Source organism: Lampetra planeri, chromosome 15 (assembly GCF_965212315.1).
Source record: "Lampetra planeri chromosome 15, kcLamPlan1.2.h2, whole genome shotgun sequence".
Taxonomy (NCBI): domain Eukaryota; kingdom Metazoa; phylum Chordata; class Hyperoartia; order Petromyzontiformes; family Petromyzontidae; genus Lampetra; species Lampetra planeri.
The window spans coordinates 7,417,626-7,439,865 of NC_136121.1; the positions used below are offsets into that span (position 1 = coordinate 7,417,626).

The 22,240-nt window shown below is 42.1% G+C and overlaps 2 protein-coding genes across 4 annotated transcripts in view; both read right to left on the reverse strand.

Moving 5' to 3' along the window:
- Nucleotides 1-253: 253 nt before the first annotated feature.
- On the reverse strand, nucleotides 254-8,418 carry RFC3 (replication factor C subunit 3). The gene is made up of 9 exons (XM_078600917.1): nucleotides 8,221-8,418; nucleotides 5,879-6,016; nucleotides 5,170-5,237; nucleotides 4,962-5,059; nucleotides 4,238-4,419; nucleotides 3,398-3,534; nucleotides 3,034-3,132; nucleotides 2,354-2,423; nucleotides 254-1,445 (listed from the first exon to the last, which is right to left on the reverse strand). The coding sequence occupies exons 1-9, from the start codon at nucleotides 8,305-8,307 to the stop codon at nucleotides 1,254-1,256; spliced, it is 1,071 nt and encodes a 356-aa protein (XP_078457043.1). The 5' UTR covers nucleotides 8,308-8,418; the 3' UTR covers nucleotides 254-1,253.
- Nucleotides 8,419-12,743: 4,325 nt separating this feature from the next.
- The window catches only part of LOC144722650 (rho GTPase-activating protein 7-like), a 155,299-nt gene continuing 145,802 nt past the window's right edge, over nucleotides 12,744-22,240 (reverse strand). For all 3 annotated transcript variants that reach the window (XM_078600918.1, XM_078600919.1, XM_078600920.1), the window contains 8 exons: nucleotides 21,175-21,334; nucleotides 20,468-20,666; nucleotides 18,715-18,928; nucleotides 18,256-18,370; nucleotides 17,395-17,718; nucleotides 16,273-16,490; nucleotides 15,897-16,073; nucleotides 12,744-15,182 (listed from right to left, as the gene is read on the reverse strand). In XM_078600918.1, coding sequence (XP_078457044.1) covers nucleotides 15,065-15,182; nucleotides 15,897-16,073; nucleotides 16,273-16,490; nucleotides 17,395-17,718; nucleotides 18,256-18,370; nucleotides 18,715-18,928; nucleotides 20,468-20,666; nucleotides 21,175-21,334 — 1,525 coding nt within the window. In that variant the 3' untranslated portion in view covers nucleotides 12,744-15,064. The remainder of the gene's footprint in view (nucleotides 15,183-15,896; nucleotides 16,074-16,272; nucleotides 16,491-17,394; nucleotides 17,719-18,255; nucleotides 18,371-18,714; nucleotides 18,929-20,467; nucleotides 20,667-21,174; nucleotides 21,335-22,240) is intronic.

Genomic DNA, 22,240 nt, shown 5'->3' on the forward strand with positions numbered 1-22,240 from the left:
AAGACTGTTATAATTTTCAGGAATGTGCCTGCTGTTTCCATGAACAGAGTTAAGGAAAGACCTGTCGACACGTATGAAAATAGACCATCAAGGCCATGGTGTTTTGTTTTGCGGTTTGGCAATATAGTAATTTTCAGTCTGTTTACCCGATATTTTCTCCAGAAATGTTGACAATTAAACACCCATGAAACAGACTGAACCAAATCACCATGGAGATCGAAATATACACGACGCCTCAATACAAACATCAAACTTTCAGCGTTAAACACCTTTATTACAGGTTTCACAACAAAAATACCTTATGATACAAAGCACACATTCAACTGTTTGCCTGCAAGGCAAATATTTGTCTTCTACTACTGAAAACCCATGCTATCAGAAACATTGCAACTGAAGTTAGAGCAGATGTTGGATTTTACTGTTGAGCATCGTCTATTCCACCACGAGACTTTCAAATACCATGGTCCTTTCTTTAAACAGAGGCTTCAGCAATTTGTCACACGTGTAGAAATACTGTGAAATACATGACATGCCAACCTGCCTTGCATATGCGTTGACAGTTTTACTTTTGTTAGATATTTTTTAAACTTCCATAAGCTCAAAAACAGGTCAAAGCGATGCATGTGGAAATTCTCAAACTGTTGCTCACATGCCATTTTAACTGGCAGGAGGTCCATTAAACAGGTGTAAGAAATACAGGATTCTTATAGAAGGTGTCCATGGTGATCCTAGTAGTCATGCCAATAGAGAAACTCAACTAGTGTGCATTACCAATCCCTGAAATGTGTACGACTCGGCTGAGAAAGCCATTTGTCAACGGTAAGCAATGAAAATCAACCCCACATCCTTCCGTCTCATTCCTGCCTGGCAGTTAATCCACAGTTTTGTACATTCGTTTTTTTAGTTGCACTCCAAACTTTGCTAAGAAACGTGGGGCAATTTCCATTTGCAAGTGCACCCGCATGTCGTGCTGGTGTGTGAATGTGCCGTCAGCAACCATTGCTGCCATTTCCACTGCATTTTCTTAAAGAGCCCTCACTCACTCAGCGTCAGCTCGCCCGTGTCACCCCCTCCCCCCCCGTCAATCACTGCAGGTACGTGACCTTTTTCATTTACTTCTCTTTTTTTTTAATGTACCCTCTGTCCACCTGTCACTCGTGACAAGTCTCAACAACCATGTGTGCGGGTGGTGGCTGAGGAGAGGAGGGTGCTGTGAGGGCAGTGGCAAGGTTGCTCGTTTGCTTTCTCTCTTCTCAAAAGGCAATTCCATCCATGCCGTCCTCCATGAAACGCTTGTACAGAGCCATGAAGCGTGCCACAAAGGCTTCCAGGTGGTAGATGGCCTTGCTGCCCAACTGCAGTCGGTGCTCGTAGTACGCTGCCATCTGTGTCACATCCGCCTTGAGCTGTCCATCACAGTTACTGAGCAGCTCCGTGAGAAGGCCCTGGGAGCCAACGTTCCACACTTTGCGCTTTAGCACATCAACCGTAACGCAAACCAGTACTCCGTTAAGCAGAGGATAAAATGCATGCCAAATCACTTTCAAGTAAGGAAACCGGTCAGTTTCACGGTTGATTATGTGAAAGTTGTTTGTGCAATTTAAGCTCGTCATTTGAACCCAAAAGGTTTAAAATGGTAAAAAACATTGAAGCAGTGGTTATGCTAATTATGGTTTCATTGATTTTCCTATATCAGTTCTATCCATTAAGCAATGTGTCAGCAAAATATTATAATTCAACTTTCAATACAAACTAGTTTATTTAGTAATACCATTTTGCTTATTGATGGGTTTGTCTGTTACTCAATAGCTGCTGATGTGTCCATATTCATATGCTAATATAAAACATCTGAAAATGTTACAAATATTCTTCTCATCATGCCCCCATGAAGTAAAGTGCAGTCTGCAACGCTTAACCACTCTCTCTCCGGCCTCTTCATTTATGTTCAATGAAGAAAGGCCATTGAGGGAAATGTCGTGGATTATATCATTTTCCTTTTCAATGGTACTGAAGAATGTGTTAAAGTATTGGAAGATTGATTTGAAGTAATTTTTCCCCCATACCCATTACAGAAAACTTGTAGAAATGCAATAATTTTGCTACAAATACAAGCAACACATAATAATGTCATAGCACGTACTTTAATCCTATTTAGTTAAATGAATGATGATGGAAATGCTTGAGACAAACTACATGGTCACTTAGAACATGCAGCAGAGAACTGGTTCATGGCCACTGATTATGAAGACCCATAAAATGTACCAATACCTACACATAAATGCAATGAGTTTGTATTTTATTAATCTATTTAAATAGACAGACCAGTGTATGAATTGTAATGAGAGGCACACACCTTCACAATGACTTCTGGAGGAATGCAGTGAGTGAGTAACTCATAAATCCGCCCTCTCACCTCCAGCAGCCTGAAGAGCAATTCAAGAGACACCCTTAATACCATACGTACAATATACTTTGAATGAAGACATTTACAATCTCAAATACAATGCATACGGGAATATTTACAGCGTGTTTTTGCTATGCTTGGAGGTTGAATGTTTAATTTCGTAGGCAGCTGGTTTGGTGGCGTTACAACACAAATGCATGCTCTTGCAAAACCTACCATAAGACATTCAACATCCATTGACAAGAAGACTGAACTGCATACTTAAAGGTTTCTAACCACAGCATCCTAAGTGACAGAGGACGCTACACATGCATGATGGGCCTATGATGGGGTTTGAAACGAGCGCTACAACAATTTACCTAAACAGTCATATACGTTCAAACAGGTACAACGTCTACGTTTCAACTCTATCTAATATAGCATAATAACTGGAATTTAGTAAATTAGGGACAATATACATATAAGAGATATGAAGAAGGGTTCGAAAGGTATATCTCACTCAGCACCACCTGTATATAGTCAGACAAATTTGATTCCATGCCCCCAGAACCTGGTGTGCATATATTCCCATTTGTATTGCTTGATCTATACAAAATTAACGAGTTTAATTTAAATAGAAACAATCCCACCTTTGGGGCGACTGCTGGTTGATAATGGCAGTAGCTGTCTCGCGTAGGTACACCTCCCAGTCGGTTTCTGGGATCTCTTGCTCCGCTGAGAATGGGTACCTTCAGAGAATCATATGATTAGTAACTATTCACATTCCAAAGATATAAATTACATTCATATGCATCACTACAGTCAAGGCCGTGCCATGTAATAGTTATGTATTTGACTGCATGTGAACATGAGAAACATTAGTTTCCACTGTCTCAATGGACCGAGCTGGAAATATTTTAATAATCGCACTCTCCTTGTGATATTTAGTGGACAAATAACATGTTTTTTCCACAAAAATGTGACTTGGTGAGTAACCAACTTGCGTCCACTCACTGCTGCACTTTGCAGGCCTCGCACATGAGTAAGGCTTTGCGCAGGTTGCGGTTGGATTTTTCAGCAATCCTGCGAGCTAGTTCTGGTGGCAGGGAGAGCCCTTCCTTCTTGCACACAATCGCCAGCACCTGGCACACCTGCAGGGGTGACCACACGACAACATGCGCTTTCAGACGAGTCAGGACTGAGAAGTAATTCATTCCCTTACCAATGATTCCCCAAAACACTAGGCAACAAAAAACATTAAGAAACGTTTTGTACCCTGTGGTAAGAAACAATTAAATTAAAGTTATTTAATTGTTCAGGGACGATTTTAATGTAACCATGAATTTCAAAACCTTGTGTACCCCTGCTGTTATGACAACCAAATTGTATGTACATAAGGATTAGGTTTTTATAGCGTTTGAAGGTGAAGTGATAGGATTTTCAATGCAATTTGTTAGAATGTTGAGTAGTGATTAATTTAAATGTTAAGTCAGTTTTGGGTCTTAATATTGTATGTAGAGGCTAAAGATCTATTGAAGATTCATGTTGTGTTTCAGATAAATGTATATCGCAATGTTTGGAATTCAGTTAATAGCTGAGGGTTTGTCAGGATTGCTCTTAGAATCATGAATAGAATTAGCCATATTAATGCTAAGAGCTGGGAATTATAGTCTGGTATTTCTATTTAGGATTACAATTAGGTTAAAAACATAGGTGTAAGTGTTATGGGTCAACAGATCATATTTGCATGATTGATTCTGGGTAGGAAACACCATCGCTAAGAGTGCTTATGTTGGGATTAAGTGTGAGCAGTGCTTAAAGCTCAGCGTCGGTGACTGGCACTCGCTGCCCCACCTCATCGACGGTGGGCGCCGGTACCCGCAAGCCCAGGCAGCGGCTCCTGATGGGTGCGATGACCTTGGATGTTGAGTTGCACACGAGGATGAGGCGGCAGGTCGACATGTACTTTTCCATGGTGCGACGCAGTGCATGCTGGGCATCCTTTGAGAGCCGGTCAACCTCCGAAAGCAGCACCACTACCAACCCAGCATCAAGTAACATGTAGAAGAAAATAATTAGAATAATAACATTGTTTATTTCTCCATAAAAGCCCATAATACTATTTTCAGTAGGTTCCTGCAATGGGATGTTGGGCCAGTTTTCTTTAAATATAAGTTTTGCATGTGGGAGCAATTCAAATGATCAGGATGTCATGTCTATGAAAGGACAACACTCAAAGGTCCACAATGACAGGTTCATGAACCCACTTTCTGTACTACCATCTTATGATCACCTTTCTGGCCAACAGATGTATTTAGAATATCGATACTTTAAATGGCCATTAGTTCATGCGACATGTCCACATAAATAACTATTAGCTAGGGTTGGTTATTATGTATCATGCACTGGCCATAAGACCACAAACAGTGTTATCAATCAAAAAACCACCTACAATATAAAATACTGTACCGAACATTGCATTTTAAATGTAAATGGAAGATCCAGACAAAACACACGCAATATATTAACTTATTAACTGTGTCTAGGTCACATGAATGTGTTTACTTTAATTAATTACCCTTGAAGTCCCTTTGGGTTCCAGATTCAAGTTGCTGAGATTGCGCCACCGTTTTGATCAGCTCCTGGACCACAACACGATCACTGTTTCCTGCATCACTGGAATAGAAGACGTTTCAAACTGCATGAAGAATTGAATACAAGATGTACTAGTGTGTATGTCAAAATAATGCATATTTGTATTGTTCATTATTCTTTATCATGCTTACCTTGGGGTGACTTCAATGTGATAGTTGCTTGCTATGGTGCTTATTTCAATCTTCTTTTTTGAAGGAGTCTGAAAAACATGTTAAAACCATACAAAGATGGATTTTATTTAGTTTAAAGTGCATATTGTGATAGCCTCACAGTAACATAGTAAAAACAATTATCTGTACAAATATGGCCCAAATGCTGAAACCACCATGTCCACCATGACCTTATTCTACAACTCTTGAAATGAAGCACAATATTAGCGTAATAAACATTAAAAACCACACATTCTCATACTATAACGAAGTTCAAATACTTATATTTCTGTTTACTACAGAGTAGTTTAATGTGTTTATTGATAGAAAAATTGTAAATATACAAAAATTACCAGCAAGCCATGTCTTGAATTTCGCAAGTATCATTTTAAATAATACAAAAACACGCATTTTTTTTAGTTAAGCTTTTATAAATCAGTGTGTTAATACACAAAAGTGTATCTATATGCAAAAGTTTGGTCTGCAATGTTATACTGTAAATATTCAACAATTAGAGTAATTTTCCTCCTGTTCACACAGGGCCCCCAGTATTAGCACAAAGACATGACGTTTGCTATTATTGCCCTTATACTACCAGCATTACTTGATTATCCTATTTAACAAATTGAGCCTCCATGCACTACCCAATTTCCATGGCCTGCAGACAACACGGGTGTCAATATCAACTCACCGTGACTGTTTGATGCTCGATGCGTAACTTCTCGACACCGGCTCCATATAGCTCACGTAGGAGGCACATGATGCGCGTCTTTTTGCCGGCACCCGATGGTCCGTACACCAACAGGTGAGGGAAGTCTCCACCTTGCACCTGTGTTCATTCATTGGTCTGTTAATCTGGATATTAATTCTCTCCTGCTTAATCAAGCACGAGATGTTGACACAACTGAGCTGTGCCATGCATACACAATATAAACAAGTTTCAATTTATAGTGTCTTAATGAAACTGCATCTCAAAATGCCGTTCAAAATTAAGGAGATGCACATCGTGGAGACAAAAGGGAGGTATTTATATTTAAGGTGAAACTGGATCACCTTGCAGATGGAGGACAGCAAAAGACAGAGGAGACTTGAACATGGGCAGGGAGTTAACAAGGTGGGCAGAGGGAATTCCAGACTTTAAGGGCGGCAGCAGAAAAGGAGCACCCTCCTCTATTGAGAAGATGGATGATATTGGTCGCTAAAGCCTACGTGTTAAACTAAGAGGATGGTTTTGCCAGATGGCCTTGGATTCTGAAGTAAAGTACGAAAAGCGGATGAGTGGAAAGATGGGCAGGGGCAAACCCATTAAAGATATTTAAAATGGTGAGGAAAGGACTGGATTGGAGTCAATGGAGGGATCTGAAAACTGATGTGACGTGGACTCTTTTATCAGTGGAGACGAGGATTCTTGCGGAGGATTTTGAATAATTTTAAGTTTGTATATAGGGAGGCCATAGAAGACGTTGAAGTAGCCAAGACAAGAGGTGATTATGGCATGGATGAGAGATTTAACAGTAGATGAGTCAAGCAAATGGAAGGTGTGGAAGATGTTGCACGTGTGGAGGTGACTCCTGCAGAGCTGAAAATGTAGAAGGAAAATGAGAGCTCGGGGTCAATATGGCTTCAATAATGTATAACATCTTTGTTGAGAGTGAAGTGTTTAGCGATGTGCAGGAGTTCAGTTTCGGGAAAAATTTAGATGCTCAAAGTTTAAACCAACCCAGGATGAGACCACATTAAGGTAGGATACCAGATTGGGTGTCATAATCATAGATAACAGTTCAAGTTCAAGTATTAGGTATAGCCCTGTGAGCCATTCGGCTCTTGAATCGGGTGCAACCGCAACAAACAAAAACATGAACAAGAAAACATCTTAAAGTGACTATGTGACTAAGTGCAAACAGAAAATCCAAGAAAAGACAGCAAAATATTGCAGAAAAAGCACCGTACACCAACGCTGTGTGCACAAATCCCAGTGTGATGCAAGTCAAACAACAACAACCACAAGACAACTTAGATTAAGGCCATCAGTCTTACTCCATATTACAACAAACAAATATGGCCAAACCAAAAAACTTTTCGAAATCACCAAAATAAAGCCATGAAAGCAAGAAAACAGTGATCATAGGAACTGTGACGGAATCTTCACAATAAACGACATAAACAACATGTACTACAACAGTATGGTGATTACAAAGCGATACTGACAATTGTACTGTTATCATCGCCAGTGGGACAATGAACAGAATAAACCTTCGAACACAGTTAGGTCACAATATTGTTAAAACTATACTGAAGAAAACGCCTGATATTAGTCATTCAAGAAGAAGTGAATTCCTGCTCAAATTGATAGCGCTCACCTCTGTACAGCCCTGAGCCAATGATAAAAATGCCCATTCCTATAGCGTAGACGAATCTATTCATAGGACCACTGTTGACTTCCCCACAAAGTGATATATATATTTGATCAATTACGGAGAGATGATGGGCCGAGTCAGCCGCAACACAAAGAATGCCACTCGCAATTTTACGATTGCGAAGCCGCTCGCCCTATCGTTGAGACTCTTATAATAATCATTTACATCGCCGTATAATTGAAACAGGCACATATTATCCAACGAACCTTCTTCGAAAAACAGTTACCGTATTAAATATTTTAACTTACGCTTGTTGCTGTGTAGTATATACTTTTCTGTGACACAGTATCGCGTTAATGTTAAACGCGATGTGCGCTTGTGCATCTGCCAAATTAAATCAGTTAATCCCTTAATATTTAACTATCAAATATTGCACACACACTACATAAATACACGTTTTACTTCCTGCAGATGCGGTGTAAGCCCGCACGCGTTTGCGAATAATGAATTGTAAGACAATAACGCTCGTATTTAAATCAACGTGAGACTCCCCGGGATAGGAGCCGGGTCGCTGTTTTAGGCCTCGCGAGAAACGGCGCCTCGGAGGCGGTAGCCGATCCATGCAAGGGCGGGGGGCCCGACCACGAGTATAGGCCGCGCGGACTTTTTTTTTTACCAGATTTTTGAGCTGAATCGCTTGCTCCTTGTGGAAGTCGACTTTGCTTAAAGACGTTGGTCGATATTTGTCAACCCAGAGACTCATTGTTGATAACGGTGTGTGTTTGTTGTTTAAGCACGAGAGTTGACAGCGCCGCCCTGTCAAACGCGGCCTTTCCCGCCAAAAACCCCGCGGTGACGTCACTCGAGTGTGGTTCTTGGGGTTTTTGATGTCACACGAACAGTTTAATGAGTGAATTTTGGGGGGAAATCATATTATCGGCACTGATTTGAGGGAATAACATAGATAATTGTATTATCCGCGGAGTTGTTCACGATTTTAGTCTGCTTTAACGTGGGGTAAAAAAAACAAAAAAATCGCTGTCCCGCAAAAGTTGGATGGGGATAATAGGAATCTGGCCACGAATAATGTTAGTTTTTGATGATGTAGGGTTATAAATAGGTTGAAAATAAGAGGTCATCTAATTTTAAATGACTACCCCAATACACTTTTATGGACGCCGCACAATGGATTTTTAATATTTTAATATTTAAGTGTAAATAAAAAGTCTTTAAAATGAAGGGCCATTGCCAAAAATTAACTATTTTATTCCTTGAAGACAGTGTTCTTGGGGAATGTATGTATAGTATGAGATTCTTTTGCACTGTACGTAGCCAACCGTGTGAATCTGAATGTGTAGCGAGATATTGGTGATGAGATGTTAACTCCCTCGCCAGGTATACAGGAGGAGGTCGTGGGTTCGATTTCGACCCTGACGCCTGCTGTATATTTGGAGTTTTCATGTCTCTCTCTCTAAGTGGTCGCATGGATTCTTATTCCGGGTCCTCCGGTTTTCCCTCCACATTTAGAAACATGAGTTTAGAGTATTTGGCTGCTGTACATTTCCACATGATAAGCCACTTTGTTGAGCGATTATGTGTGGCCAGGTCGCATCTGAAACAGAACTATACACTCAGTGGGCCTTACCTGGTGAAATACAAAAAGTTTGAGGTTTTTATTTATTTTGCTTGTGCACCATTGCAACAACGTGAGTGAAGAATCTATATACGACTGACCACCTCCTAAACTCTGACATTACGCTGGCAAATACTGCAGTGTGTGAAACCTTGGAGTTGTCATTAATCCCAATCTCGATTTCTCTTACCACATATCTCAAACTCTGCAGCACTGCACGTATCAATCAACCACATCGCCTTCATACCCGAGCTGCCGCTGAGACTAGGATTTCCACCTGTCCTGGTTTTCCCATAAAACTCAACAAATTCGTTAACAACACTACCCGGAGCATATATACACTATATATGTTCTGCTATGTATGCGAGCCGTTGGCCAAAATATCGCCTGTTATACAGGGTGCTTCAAAAATAATGTGAACACTTGTGAGAATTTGCAACAATACCACAAGAAATGTGCCTCCAGGCTCTGGAGACCACCTGGAGAAGATTCCAGGCATGTGTTGATAATGATGGCGAAGAAGTGGATACTTATTTGAAGCTATTAACATGACATTTGTTATCATGTTAGTGTATTACCCATTCTTTTTCCATTAGAAACAATAGTCCCATATAAGTGTTAACATTTGTTTTAAAGCGCCCTGTATTGTATGTTTTCCTTTTAGGGCAGTGCTTTTGCTAAATGTCAATGCATCATCACAAAAAATCTGGCTTTCCCAGGATCATCGTCTTATTTGAGGCAGCTATCCAGGGACATGAAACGTCCTGGCTATTGTCAGGCAGTGGCGCAGTAGTTCTTCACTCTTGTGATGTTATAAGATATCATTCCCGTAAATGTCCCAGGTTTTTGTACCCCAAAGGGGCATCTATTGGCCACTGTCGCATCACGTACTTTTTGACATGACAGCATGATCTGTGCACTGTGACATCACACCGTGTTCTGTGTATTGTGACTTCACGTGGACACCACTGATAATGCAACTTTGTTGCTTTAAGTGCAGCATGTAGCACCTACAATAATACTAAATGTCATGCGAAAGTTCAGAAACGCCTGCTCTATACACGCATTTTTTTACAGATCATATTTCACAATAATTCAAACTATTACGACCTGTACATGTTCTAGTGTTTCCAGTCAAGTCGCTGCACCGTACATTCCAGTTCTCTTATGCCATGGAGCCTTCTCAAAATGCTGACATAAATGAGGGGGTAAAACAACTGTTAATGTTGACCTTCTAAGCCTGGATTTCTAACTTGCCCTGAACATAAGGTGCATTGCCAAGTACAGTACTTGAGAACGGTCATGCTTGCTTCTTAATTGGCATGTGTATCCGCTTGGTGGTGTCCTCAAGAAGCCTCGTTTTCCCCTAGGGTGCTTTACGAATGATTGATTTCAAAATCACAGCTTTAATGTGGGGGAAGAAAAACAAAAATCCACTTCCGATGGAGGAAGTTCCTCCGGTGTGACGAGTCACAAGGAAGCACACATTCCACACTTCCACCACTCTGCACTTTACTCCAAATACTGGCCAACTTTGTGCTGAGGTCCATCAAAGTCTATCACAGTAACGCACAGCACATGTAAGTTTATACATTAAAGTATCAGTTTGGATTAATTATTGTATCTATTGGAATATAAGCCAACGTAGCTTTTGTGGGAAATTCTACCTTCGACTTCGTTTCAGAAAGTAAACACACCCCGGGCCTGCTTAGAACTGCGATTACATTTTAGGAAACGTTGAAGCAGCTGATGTGGCGTCATGATTAACACAATCGATATGAAAATCCAGCAGTCATCCGTTCAACCTCCTGGTTCAGCAATTGAAACAATGGGAATTGCAGGGCTGGACCTTTACGTAAAGAAAAATCAGTTTCCTGAAGGAAATAGTTTTGGCTGCTTGGTGGGTTGAAGATAAAGCCCTGGTGCAATGTTTTAAAGTGTTAAACTGATGAAGCTAGTTGTAATTACTGGCGAAACGTCGTACTCCGATTGTAAATGTTGTGGCTTTGCTCTCCAACACACCGGTGTGCTGTACTTGTAACGAATTAGCAGGTTCTATTTACGTGACAAACCTTACTAATTGGCTGTGTCGAGTAGTGGCGGGGTTAACGACACATTTATATTTACACGTTTTAACCCAAAAAATCTGTATAATAGATGTTAAACTTGTTTGTACATTGGCTTTCACAACCAATGAATTCGTTACTTGTGTAATATCGTACAGGTATAACACCAATTTTTAGCTATACCCTCCACAACACAACTGAGTTGATCAAATAAAGTTGTCACGTGGGTGAACATGCTAAAAAAATTTAACTGGAATGCTGAAAAGCAAACCATTTCTTTTTTACAATTTTATACCAAACTTTTGTTTTGTTTTAATAGATGTGCGAACGTCAATGAGGTAATTAAGAAATTAAAAATGTGATTTTTTTAATTTAGGAACTACTGTACTTTGGACAAGTTCGTTTTGAATTTAGAAAAAAAAACTGGAGAAAAACATGTACATTTCAATAAAAGTGTAAAAAAAGTGTTACACCATTGTCATCGCAGCACCAGGCCGAGTTGTCTTTATATAACGCCTTATGTTTTAATTACAGACACCCGTGGGAGACTTAGTCCCGAGTAAAGTTTGTTTGCTCCTCCCCTGTTGGAGCCCCAAACTTTCTAAGACATGTGGGGAAAGCATTCCAAGGTTTCTGCCTGGTGCTGCCATCTGGCTAAACTTGTTTGAAGAAGAAAGAGATCCCTTGTGCTGCAGTCACTCGGAATGCTCAAAGCCCCCGTGAATTCCAATTTCGTCCACCGCATCGTCTCCTATGGTGGCAAAAAGTAAACCCACGGACTAAAATATTACTGAAAGCATCAGCATCTACTCCAACTAATTCCCTTTGCGTTTCCATAAAGTGATATTTTTGTCTCAAAAGCATACCAAGAGTTTATACGTCATGTTTTGAGTTGGTGGTTTATGTCGAAAAGGCTCACTTGCCTCTCTGCACAAGCAGCACAGATTTTAAATTCAGTTCTTGTGGTTGTGAAATTGCTCATCCTCCTGTGATTTTCAGGGAGTGTTGAATTAGTTTTTTGTAAACAAAAGCTGAACATTCATCAACACAACGCTGCTTAAATAGGGGGCATGCCGCAAGCCCAAAAACTTTACACGCTTTAGGAAAATATTTGTCGTGCCATTTATAGCCAAGACGCACCTATATACATACATTATCACTGGCAGCTAGTATTAGACAAGGCAGCATGTTGCATGTCAGCTTACTTCCATGGTAAAAAAATTGTAAAAAAAAAACCCATAACGCTAATCTACTGCACCGTATCCAGTGGAATGCATTACATTGTGCAGGGGCTATCAACGGGAAAGCTGTAGAAGCCATGAGCTTCCTCCGTCTGAGCACGTATGAAAACGGAAAGAATTGCGCGAACACATAAGACAGCCTGCAGCCCATCCGGAGCCAAATAAAACACTGTAAAAACCGCACACATTTTGTTTGCATTAACAACACGGATATTTAAAGCCTAATGAGTGCTTTGGACATCACACGCTGAAATGCACATTTAGGAACCAATACTTTATTGAACATAGCTCCTTTAATTCGTAACACATCGCAAACATTATTTACACAAACTTTGAAACATAAAATACTGCATATAAAATATATAAAAATTGGAGTATAAATAGTTACTTACAGATGACAAACATGTCCTGGCAGAATAATACTGACTGTAGATGGAATATTACATATATACGTTGTCTAAATCGCAAAGCAATTTCCGCACGCTGAGTGGAGGGGAAAACACGATTTACATTCATACTAGAAATGCACAAGCAGCTGTTGAATTAAATCTGGCTTTAGGATCACTTTATGGCTTTAAGTACAAGAAAGTTAAAACAATAATCATGCAGTAACCGTTTGCAAATGAAACACTTACAGGTACAATGCAACTTAATGCAAAGCAGAGCTGTGGATGCAGAGTTATAAATGGAGTTAATTAAAACATTTAAAAAAAGCTAAACTTGACTTCAGGTGACAGTCACCAGGCGTATTTCTGTCTCTTAATAAAACAGCCTCTAATCACATTAAGACAAAATACTGTATTACATTAAATGCAAACTTACTTTTTACCTCTACTCTTTAGACAGAAGAAAATGTGGGATTGACCCAAAGTTGTGACTAGGAACGTTTTGGGCCTCACTAAAGTTTTTATTTGCAGGGCTCCAAAGCTTTAAAAGGCAAAATGGGTATTTGAACAGTCAGGGTAAATTCTGTTGGCAAGTGGAATGTGCAGAAGTACATTGAAAGGGTGTACATCCCTAAAATGCCTTTTTGGCAAACTTTGTCAGCAAATGCTTGTGCAGGTGCAAACGCAAAAGGGAATCTGCGAGCCCTTGAGGGTGGCAATGGAAAGCAGGGGGGTGAAGCTTGAGGGGAGGCCCCATAAGGAATAGCCTAAGGCTGCTAGTCATGTGGATCCTCTGAAAGAGACACTGAGCTTGGCGACCACAGTATAAGTGTAGATCTTGTTGTTACCTTCACTTGAGCGCATGATCACAAAAAACACATGCCGCCTGAGCCACATGGTTGCAAAATAAGAAAAGGGTTTTTCTTTCAATGACAATAAATTCCTTACTTACAAACTGTCCGTTAACCTTTAAAGAGCATTCACATGACAACATCAGATGCATTGTTCTGCATAGTAGCACCAATAGCGCATAGGATTGTACACTATGAATCCACTATTGAAAGACAATGTTTTGGCAGTGACAGGATTGTTGCATTGTGTAGATGGGGTGTGCAGCAAATCAAAGTAGGATATCTAGCCCATTAATATCTGCGGTAAATTAGAATGAACACTACATATTCAGATCTCTTAAAGCACCGAGTGACTTGTGCACTCCATATTCTGACCACAGATGCATAACATTTTGTGATTGGGTAGAACACCAGAGCTGTTTTGACAAAAAATGAAGGTCCGTTTGAAGAAATGCTAGCCAAAACATCTGGCAGCTGGTATATGCAGAATTAACAAAAGTGCGAACAATAAAACAAAACTGCACACTCAGATAAAGTGTGCTCTCATTTTTAGTAATAGGCTGCACATTTAACTATGTCCTGTGCTGATGTTTGAGCATTTCATTGAAATTTGGGAATTATGCATAAATACCATATTCATGTAGCACATCCGAAACTTCAAAAATGACACATTCCTTTGACAATTCATCACATTTAGGCAAACATGTGTACAAATATATACTTAATTGCAATGCGACCGTGAAAGCAAATATAGTATGTTTTGTGCCAGTAACATGAAATCAATACTACATTTTCATTCAACGGTTCACTGCCCTATCTTTATCGCCACCATTTGCTCCTATTTCATCTCCCTACTCAGAAAGCAGGTGTTTTCTTCTTATTATAAAAGCACACGCTTCTTTGAAGCAAAGCTGAACTTCATACAATCTTTGTAAAGGCGCTTGCACAACGAAAGCAGTATTATTTGAGTAACCCACCACTGACCCAAGACGTGTAACAGGGAGCAGCATGAACGGCTGTAAAACATGTGCGTGCACAGGCCGAGAATACAGTAAATATCACCGGGATGGCTTTTTTGCAAGTTGACTGGGAACACATCAGGATTGTCTTCAAGCTAAAAAGTTCTCGCTCTTCCACCTCCACGTCGCAAATCCGCAGGTAAAAGTTCAACACGATGGCCGCCAGTGCCTTCTGTTTAAATTCTTGTTGTATAGTTTTTTTTTTACTTCTCATACTTTTAACTACATCTCACTCTCTGTAGGATCACATTCGAATCTCTCATCCGTCCATGCACTCCTCATTGCATTTGTCGTCCTGAATGCTCACCCGCGGCTCTGACTCAATCACACTTTGGTCTCGGGGAAATCAGTCTTTGGCTTTTTAAAGGAGTCGCGTATCATGGCTACTTTGGATGCGCACAGGTGACCGAACACCTTGTTGTACCAGTCCAGCGATCGACCCCTGGAATGAGAGAACGCAATCCACAGTAAGCACTGGTAACAATTAAAAGTCAAACATGGCACTCGCCCACACAAATATTTACTTTTCTTTGCCCACCAACCTGCTGACTTAAAAAATTGGTGTCAATAATCAACTTCGTAGAAATGGATACAAGGTAGAGCCCAGTCACATGCAGTGTGTTGATAATCATCATGTGATGTACATTTGGTTTCCAGGTGTTGTGCTTACAATCAAATACTGGATTTTATTTCTATACATTGACGTGTTACTCATATTCTACTATTTTAACTAACCAACAAATTATGGGTGGAGTGGTGGCATAAGTGGGTCACACACAGCATTATGAAACTGGGAACATCAGTCGTAAGTGATTTCGGAACCAGTTCTGGGCTGCCCCCTACACCAACCCGCACTGACAAGCATAGTGAAGTATGATCAATCAACCCTCATGACTAACATAGCATGGGAGACTCCATACAGCTTTCAATTGACAAAATACACCATTACAATACTTACAATACTTTGCTTGTGAAATGCAACAGGACATTTTTACGCAAGGGCCTAAGTTTAATTCCAAAGCCATTTGTACTAAGCGTGTCTCTACAAAAACAACACGGCTTTAAAAAAAAAAACATCTCTCAATGAGAGGGCACTCGGCAAGTAGGCCCTAGCAACCATGCTGGTGAGACAGGCGAGTACAGCCGAGCGACCGACCTGGTGTCGATGCGGCACACATGGGTGAGGCGGGATCGATTGGCTCCGAGCGGCTCGATGAGGTAGCGTGACGCGAGCACGACGGCGCGCGCCTCCCCCACACAGGGCACCTCTTCATGCTCCACGGACGTGGCCACGAGCACGCACGAGCCCTTGGGCAGGTCCGTCCTCCACGACCTGTGGCAACGCAAAGTCGTTCCGTTTCAACAGATTCTTTAGAACGGATAGAGGTGGCAATCTGCTTGGCGAAGGGCAGACATTCGTCACTAGTACAGCACTGATAAGTTTGGTGGCGCGTGAAAAGAAGGTGGACTGTGGCTGGGATAGCAAGTCTGCATCACCAAGGGCACTGAACAAAAGGAAGCAAAGTGCCCACCTGAGCACCAGGTAGTCGCGCGCAGGGTGCGGCGCCATGCTGTTGAGCACGTAGTAGAAGACCTCTGTGTTGGGGTCGAGTGTCTCCACCACCTTCCACTGCAGCAGATCTTCGTCCCAGAGGTGGCGCTCCGACCTGATTCGCTGCAGGACCCTTGGGGGCGGGGCTTCCACTTCAACGGTCGTCTTCCACAGACGCAGCAGGTGCCCGTCTCCGACCTGGCACGCGAAGGGGAAGGCGGGGAAAGGGTGCACAGCGAGCGATGTTAATTTCCTTCTCATTGGCGGACACAACGCAGTCCCATTTTTGCCATATTGGCAATGGGACCATTCAAGTGATGGGTTTTATAATTTCAAGTCTGTGTTTGGGGTATAGTTATAAAACTGAATTTAGAATAATTGTTTCTCTAAAAAAATGTATGAACACAATGTGTCATTGAGAAATGGATAATTATATAAGTGTATATTTTTACTGCAAAAAACTATATGACAGCCTCCTAGAAGTATACGTATTATGGGTGCTGTGTCACCCTGCAGTGGAATTTCGATCCTATACGAATGTATATTAACTAACATTGTATAAAAGACACAGATGCTTACTTTGTGCGAGACAATCACACCACGAGGAGGTAAGAGGCCATCCATTTAGTACGTACGCAAAAAATCTGTCAAAACTTGACCCCTCCCCCTGTACGCACACGTTCTTTTTACACCCCCCCCTCCACCTGCGTACGTAAGCTTAATGCACCCCCAGCCCCCTAAATCATATAGAATGGACGATATTTAATCCACGCAGAAACGATCAAGGATTAATAATATTAACGTGTTTAAGCAAACAGATAGTCCACCTCCGGATTATCTAACTCATTTGAAGGCCAATGTAGACAAATTATTATCGAGGCTTCACCCCCCCCCCCCCCCCGTTTCCTATGCGTACATTGTCAGTAGACCCCCCATACGCAAGCGTACCCATTTGGGTTAACCCCCCCTCCATGCGTACGTACTAAATGGATGGCCCCTAACTCGGTGATAGATAAGTGAATACAACAGCGAGTACATCACGGCACCAGTTCTTATAGGCACGTGCCACCCGCACATCACGTGAACACGAGAATTCACACACCTTCTTGTAGGCCACCTCAGTGCTGCTCTCCAGACTGGAGCAAGTGACCCAGCCCTTGAACTTGTCACGAGCCTCCTTGAGCAGCCCTTGTATGCAGCTCTCGAGGTGCGCCTGGTAGTCGGGCCTGGAAATGGAGCTCGTCGAGGAGGACCGCGGCTCCTCAGGGCCCAGCACGGAGCTCTGCGATGTGGACCGGTGGCTGGGGCTGGCTGGCGGGGGGCCTCCTCCGTTGGTGACGGGAGCGCCCAGCTCAGCGAGGCTCATGGGCTGCGTGTCGTGCTCCATGTATGAACTCCGGCACTGGCTCACCATTTCCTCGGGAATCTGTGCGAGCAAGTCCGTGCACACGTGTTGAGACACGTTACAGCCCTCCCTCAGCGCTGAGCGGTTTTCCGCCGTTATATATTTTTTTTTTAAGAGGTGAAGACTTAAGCGTGTAAGAGCAGAACAATTTCAAGAATGTACGAAGGCCCTTGACTTTAGCACATCTGCCTTGTCAACGTAAACATCCGGTTGTAGCTTTGCCCCTGAAACAATGGTACCTCTATTAATTACTGTCACGCACGAGACGACTTAAATATCGTGTATTACAATGAGAATTGTTGCTATTGCTATTAGTTTACATTTGTAAGCCATCGTTCATACGTTATCCAAATGTCATACATTTTTATATTCTTTTTTTCTGTCATTTTAGTTTAAGTACATTTATTTCATTATTTCGTGAGTTTGTTTTTGGGGTAAAAAAATAGAGTGCTTCATTTTAAAACTATTTTGGACTGGTTTTGCTTAACACGATCAGGTTTCTTTACAAAACACACTTTAACTCATAAATTAATATTTCAAATTCATTCCAATACTGACCTTGAAGAGCTTCTTGCACTCTGCAATCATGTGAGCCAGGCCTTGGATGGCAGCCAGATTCTCACTTAGGTCCTTCTGATCCGGCTTGCCTGTGCTGTACTTCCTCTGTCGCACCCTGACAATCACATGAATTTACGTCACTCCCTTTGCACTGCAACTCCAGGGCACTAGCACGAACTAAACAAGGCAAACGTTTAGAATTTATCTGACAGTATTTTATCATTTTAGCCACAGCATCAGCACACAGTGGCCAACCCCTTTTAATTGATGCCCACTGGATCTTTAACATCTGCAGCAGCATGTGGGCTACTGAATCCACGCACATAAACTCCGTGGCCGTTAAAATAAATAAAATGCCCAACTGGGCTCCCCATGAGCAGTGTCACAACCCAGGTATGGTCGACCCATCGTAACCCCAGCTGCATTGGCGCTGCAGTAGCAGTAGCAGAAACAACTCACCTGGACGTCGAGTTGTCGCGCTTGACGGTGTTGAGGTGAAACAGCGAGGGTGCCAGGCACACAGCGAGGTTCACGGAGCTCATCTGGTTCTCGCCCACGGCAGCCGCCACGTCGCTCAGGAAGTAGAGCAGCGTCTGCAGCGCCTCGCGGTTCTCGTCCGGCAGCAGCATCGTCCCGGCCTGCAGCGCCTGCAGCTGCTGCTCCTTGGGGACGTCTGTCAGGAACAGACATGGCGGTGGCGACGGCATCAAGCGGCGCTCGTTAAGAGCATCGGAACGGCGCAACAAAAAAATGCAAAAAAAACAACCCTGGAAGCAACAAAAAAATCACGGCAAAAACATCTACAAGGGGTAAATGGTTTCAGGCTACTAGGCCATGTTACTCTATTCATGTACTCATGGGCTGCGGAAACCCAACACCACTTCAATAGCACTGTGTTTGAATGACGTTCTGAAGTTGGTGGTGCCATGGGCATTGACGCAATGCTATGTGGAATGATCGTTTTTGCCTGTGCTGCAGCAGATTCTACAAAATAAAGCAGTATGTATTCAGGTCAGGAGGTCCAAAAGTTCTATAACCTTCCAGACAAACCTCAAGGCTCAATTATACATTCGTCTTTTTTTCTAAGCTTCTTAGAGGCAATACATTTCCAGAGTTTGCGCAGAGCTGCCTTTACAAATAAACCTGTGAACTGTGGCTTCCAGTAATTTTTTACATTGGACAAATTTTATTTCATCAAACGGCATTAAAATTGTCAGATATCATACTTTCATACTTTGTATTGTTTTTTTTTTACAAGACGCCACGTTTTTAAAGAAAAGTTTTTCTCCCCAAAAAATGGCGTGTCCGATGTTGCACTGCTCCTACTTTACCAAAAGATACCTCAACTTTTTAATGGTCTGCTTATAACAGAATTTCACCCATGGGGGAGGGCGCGTCTCTCTCTCTTGCGTGAGAACACCGAGCCACGACCTTTTAATACTCCTTTGGCTAAGTCACGTGGCTCCTATTTGGCTTTTCGGACCAGCCACGCCTCCCCCAAGGGGTACACCGAGTGCTTGGATGCTCGGAGTAAATGTTTAGTGGGTTAAACATTCAACTTCAACATACACCATAGGGGACTAAGAAAATGGGGAACGAGGGAAAAAAACGATCCTTGAGCACACCTGTGTTCGTCCCTGGTATGTTGTGAACTCTGTGGCTTCCAGCCCGTGTCTAAAAGGAGTGCTGTTAAGAACCTGTCCAAGTGCTTTTTTAAGGAGTAATCCTTGTGGCTCGAACCTCTTAAGGCATACTCACACCCGTCCATTCCATATGTTGGACTGTTTTATCCATTTTAGGCCAACAACAAGTATGAATAATCCCAGCACTATGTGTTGCAGAAGTTAACATGCAAACATATTACAACTGCCGCAGATGACATCACTAATGGGTATGGGGATCCACCCATCATTCCCAAACTTTCTAAAAAAACCTTTTACTTTATCTTCATCACTGTGAACATAATAATCGATCACTGTGTCATTAGTCAAGTGCTGATGTTTTGAAATCTATTTCCATGCAGAAGCAAACACTTTCTGGGAGACAATGGTGACATTTGAATCACTACAATTGGTAACCAAATGCCAAAATTTTACGCTAAAACCGGACCTCAAACACCAAAATGGAAACCGCACGCTCGCTCACAGCTTTAAGTTAAAATGCGAGGCAAGCTGCGCTCGGAGCCAGCTGCATAAACGGTTTGTGCACTCACATTGATAGATCTGCAGGAAGGTGTCGGCCAGCTTGCTGGTGAACATGGGCTCAGGCAGGTCCCGGAAGTACTGCTTGAGCATGTCGGCCACATCGTACGCCGACTGACCCTCATAGTTGACGCTCTCGGCGCCGGACTCGTTCATCTCCCGCAGCGCCTGGATGCGGGACTTGACCCCCGACTTCCGGAACAGCCCAACCTGTTTAGTAAGAAAATTACAACAACAAAAACCAAGTGAGAGGTTTAATTACATTTCTACATCAATCGTGCTAGGATCTCCTAGCACTGACGGTGCCAGTGGTAGAAATACAAAGCCAGTTAATTTTGTTATGAGATGTATGACCGTGTGATATAAGGCCAATCATTTTTAAATGCTAGAATTATAATTATGCCTAAAGCTGGTGGATACATTTCTTACATATGAAGTGTATTTGCATATTTATATTTTAAAAAAATGACACTGAACGTACAGAATGTAACAGGCTAGTAGACTGGGTGCCATTTATAAATACATTTACAGCAGCATTGTTAGACGATATTATGGATTACACATTTAGAAAGTTTAATTGTAATGAACCTCTGGGTGGTCTAAAGGGCAAGAATTGAGGCCAAGCACACACAGGCCAATCTGGGGTCTCCAAGTGGCGCCACCTGGGCCGGTGTTTTAAGCCGACGCGGCATCCGGAAAAGCGGAGAGAGCCCCTCACCTGGTCGAGGCACTGGCTGCGAAGGTAGCGCATTGCCTGTTGGATGCTCTGGGGCAGTGGCTGGCCCGTTCGCTGCACGTTGAGCAGCAGTGGAACGCCAAACACACTGCGGTCTTTGTAGTCTGGAGTGCGCATCCGCCGCATGAACTTGGGAACGCCCCTGTCAGCACAGGAGACACAAATCAGCCGCTCACTTTAGTTTGTGACAGGAGAGTCGGCAGCCTTATAATCTCACGCGAGTGTCCGTCGGTCCAACAATTTCACGTTAAACTAAAGTGAAAATCCAAGATTATCTTAAAATCTTAATTTGTTAATGTTCTTAGAAACGTTTAATGCATCTAATCTCTATGTATATAGAACGTGTATATACATATACACAACAGCGTTTGTGATTGCATTCACTGCAGTTTTTGTAATTGACTGTTACCATGGTAAAAAAATATTCATGTTAACAACAAGTGTTTAATTAGCTTAGTATGTGAACCCCACGTCGACTTGTGTTACACTCATTAAGATGGAATTATAACATTCAGCAAAAGTTAATGGCTTTTTTACGTAATTATTGGTTGTTTAACAAGTTCTCACTTGTTACATTTTTTTTTTATATTGGTTTTCAAGTTTAACTTAAAAGTATTTTTTGTTCATAACACTGGTGGTATAATATGAAATTTAAAAGAGAATACCATTCATTCAACCCTTTTATGCTGACAACATTATCAGGCAAAGGAGACGGAAGAGCACGTGACTTTTCCCCACGTAAATCAAGGAGTATCATAAATACTTTTCGCAAAATCCGATTAAGGCCTTTTTGAGGTCCTGATCCTTTAATGCAGACTCTTTCCAGAGAAAATAATAAAAGTAATAATTTCAAACTCTCTCTGGCAGCTGCGAGTGGCTTAAAATCTCGTTTAATTTCCAGGAGCCGAGGGGAAAGCCGCTGACCCTTCTTGACCAACGGGACGGGAAGTGGCGGCGCCCCGCGGAGACAGCATTAATAACGGGACTGGGGCAGGCTCATTAAACACGGTCACCCCGCCAGCCAGGGGCGGCACAGCTCAGCAGGGCC